Source organism: Papaver somniferum, chromosome 10 (genome assembly GCF_003573695.1).
Source record: "Papaver somniferum cultivar HN1 chromosome 10, ASM357369v1, whole genome shotgun sequence".
In the NCBI taxonomy this organism is placed as follows: Eukaryota; Viridiplantae; Streptophyta; class Magnoliopsida; order Ranunculales; family Papaveraceae; genus Papaver; species Papaver somniferum.
Window position 1 is genome coordinate 110,871,834 of NC_039367.1, and position 2,792 is coordinate 110,874,625.

Genomic DNA, 2,792 nt, shown 5'->3' on the forward strand with positions numbered 1-2,792 from the left:
CTCTACTAAAGGAATTCATTCGAGCGGTTAACACTCCATTTCCTCCTTCTTCATCAAGTGAGTTCGCAGATTCGGACATAGAAGAAGAAGCAATGGGTGATCGTACACTCAAGGACCTAACTTCTCACAAGCTTGATACACAACAATGGTGTATCCAAACTAACTCAACCTTCGAGGTCAAGCCGGGGTTGATTAGAGAGTTACCAAAGTTTCATAGCATGGTGAATGAAGATCCAAACAAACATCTTATGGACTTTTATACCACAGTCATGGCCATGCTTCCACCTGAGACTAATGAGGATGGAGCAATGTTGAAAGCTTTTCCGTTCTCTTTGGCGGGCAATGCTAAGGAATGGTTGTATTATTTTCCTTTCGGAAGTATCACAACATGGAATGGGATGAAGAAACTTTTCCATGAGAGATAATTTCCTGCATCAAAAGCTACTCATATTCGCAAGGAGATTTGTTGGATGAAGCAAAATGTGGGAGAGTCATTGTATGATTTTTGGGAGCGATACAAGAGATTGGTGGCAAGCTGTCAACACCATCAATTCAGTGACGTTATGATACTCCAATACTTCTATGAATCCCTCCAACCAAGTGATAGATCTCTTCTTGACACCGCGGGTGGTGGTGCACTAGTGAACAAGACGGTGACCCAAGCTACCGAGTTGATTGAAAGTATGACTGCAAACTCGCAACAATTCTATACAAGAGAAGAACCAATAGTTAGGTGAGTGCATGAAGTTAGTGATTCATCATCACACCTTGATCAAAGAATGGGTAACATGGAGATAATGATGCAAAGGATGGTTGTGGTTATCATACCTTCATATGATGAAGAGTTGGAACAAGTAAATGCTTTGTTTCCAAATCAAAGGCCAAGGTACGATCCATATTCAGATACTTACAATCCCGGTTGGAAGGATCATCCTAACTTTAGTTATGCCAATAAGCAAGCGGCGGGTCCTAATCCATATATGCAACAAGGTGGTTTCCAACAACGACGCTTCCAACCTCAACAACAATTCCAACCACAACAAGTCAAGGAGCGTGATTCTTCGAGTGATGACAAGCTCAATGTGTTAATGCAAAGCATGCAAGGTCTTACTTCTATGTTACAACAAAACCAACAAAAGACTAATTCGACAATCAAGGCTTTGGAAATTCAAGTGGAGCAATTAGCGGCCGATGTGAACCTATTGAAAGCTCAAGCATCCAAAAAGCTTCCTTCACAACCATTTGTGAATCCAAGAGAGAGTGTTAATGCGATTTCTTTGAGTAGTGGAAAACAAGTGGAGCAACCAAATCAACAAGATGAGGTGCATGAAAAGTTAGTCGAAGACAAAGAGGAAACCACACCAAAGGAGACTTCCAAGGAACCGGTTCCTACTTTCACCACTCCCCCCCGTTTCCTAGCCGATTTGCTAAGTCGAAGAAATAGTTGGAATACAAGGATATTTGGGACGTCCTTAAGAAAGTACAAGTCAATATTCCACTCATTGAAGCTATTCGACAAATTCCTCGCTATGCAAAGTTCTTAAAGGAGTTGTGCATGAAGAAGAAAAGGTTGAAAGGGAATGAATTCATGAGTGTGGGTGAGAATGCTTCGGCGTTCATTCTCAAGAAACTCCAACCTAAATTAAAGGACCCTGGTAGTTTCAGTATACCTTGCACAATTGGTAAAACAAGGTTTACTCGAGCTTTGCTAGATTTGGGAGCATCGGTTAATGTTATGCCTTCTTCGATTTATGATTCTTTGAATCTTGGTCCTCTTAAGGAGACCGGGGTAGTTCTTGAACTTGCTAACCGATCTAATGTTTACCCGAAAGGGATTGTTGAGAATGTTTTGGTGCAGGTTAATGATCTTGGATTCCCGACCGATTTCTATGTATTAAACATGAATGATGAGAACTCTCCAAAGTCTACACCTTTGCTATTGGGTAGACCATTCTTAAGCACCGCCGGAACGAAGATTGATGTCCAAAATGGAACCTTTACTATGGAGTTTGATGGTGCAGTCATCCACTTCAATATCTTTGAGACAATGAGATACCCAGGTGATGTGAAGTCATGTTTTCCCGTTAAAGAGATTGATGCGGGCTAATGAATCTTGCAAGAGCTAAGTCGGGTCGTCGATTTTAAAACAAGCGCTTCATGGGAGGCAACCCATAGATTTTGTATTTCTTATCCTTTTGATTTTTTATTTTTTTTTTGTTTATTTATTTTTCTTGTTCCATATCATGTTAAGATTTCCCACCTTGACTTTACTTGGATGATTCAATTACATTGAGGACAATGTAAGGTTTAAGTGTGGGGGAGTGGTTAAACATATTTAAAAAAAAAAATTGCATAAAACCTCCAACTTTTAGAGATTTTAGATTCACTAGCATACTTTTAGGTATGTTTACATAGAGAATTCTGACCGACATAACTGAACTTGGAAGTGTTAGGGAACTACGTTCGGATTTCTTACTTGTTAGAGTGTTAAATAATGGATTTAATCATGCCGGTGGAAAATGAGGTGCAGAGGGAAATACATTATTAGAGTTGCTGATCAATCATTAATGGAGACTACCCGTATTTATATCATGCGAGGCACCGACCAAAAATTCTTTGTAGCTGACTAAAAAAGATTTGTTTTGAGTGTGTGTCACCGTACGTTAATTCCGGGTAGAATTGTGATCTACCCAACCTCCCACCAATAGAAGCACTATTCTTTGATCTCTTGAGTGCTAATTTTTTCAATCATGAGGGTGGCGTCTATCGATGAAAGCCTCCCTCTTGTAGTT

General features: G+C 40.0%; 1 protein-coding gene across 1 annotated transcript; it reads left to right on the plus strand.

The window, feature by feature from the left end:
• The first annotated feature begins 1,088 nt into the window (after positions 1 to 1,088).
• LOC113316080 lies at positions 1,089 to 2,107 on the plus strand. Its single transcript, XM_026564310.1, has 3 exons — positions 1,089 to 1,410; positions 1,509 to 1,789; positions 1,859 to 2,107. Exons 1-3 carry the CDS (start codon positions 1,089 to 1,091, stop codon positions 2,105 to 2,107), a joined length of 852 nt encoding a protein of 283 aa, XP_026420095.1.
• The last annotated feature ends 685 nt before the right edge of the window (positions 2,108 to 2,792 follow it).

What these genes read in the sequence shown, in the direction of transcription:
- LOC113316080 (XM_026564310.1), top strand. Translation starts at nt 1,089, where the DNA reads ATGCAAAGCATGCAAGGTCTTACTTCTATGTTACAACAAAACCAACAA. An exon ending in TACTTTCACCACTCCCCCCC is followed by an intron (nt 1,411 to 1,508) that starts GTTTCCTAGCCG and finishes CACTCATTGAAG; the next exon opens with CTATTCGACAAATTCCTCGC. An exon ending in GTCCTCTTAAGGAGACCGGG is followed by an intron (nt 1,790 to 1,858) that starts GTAGTTCTTGAA and finishes GTTTTGGTGCAG; the next exon opens with GTTAATGATCTTGGATTCCC.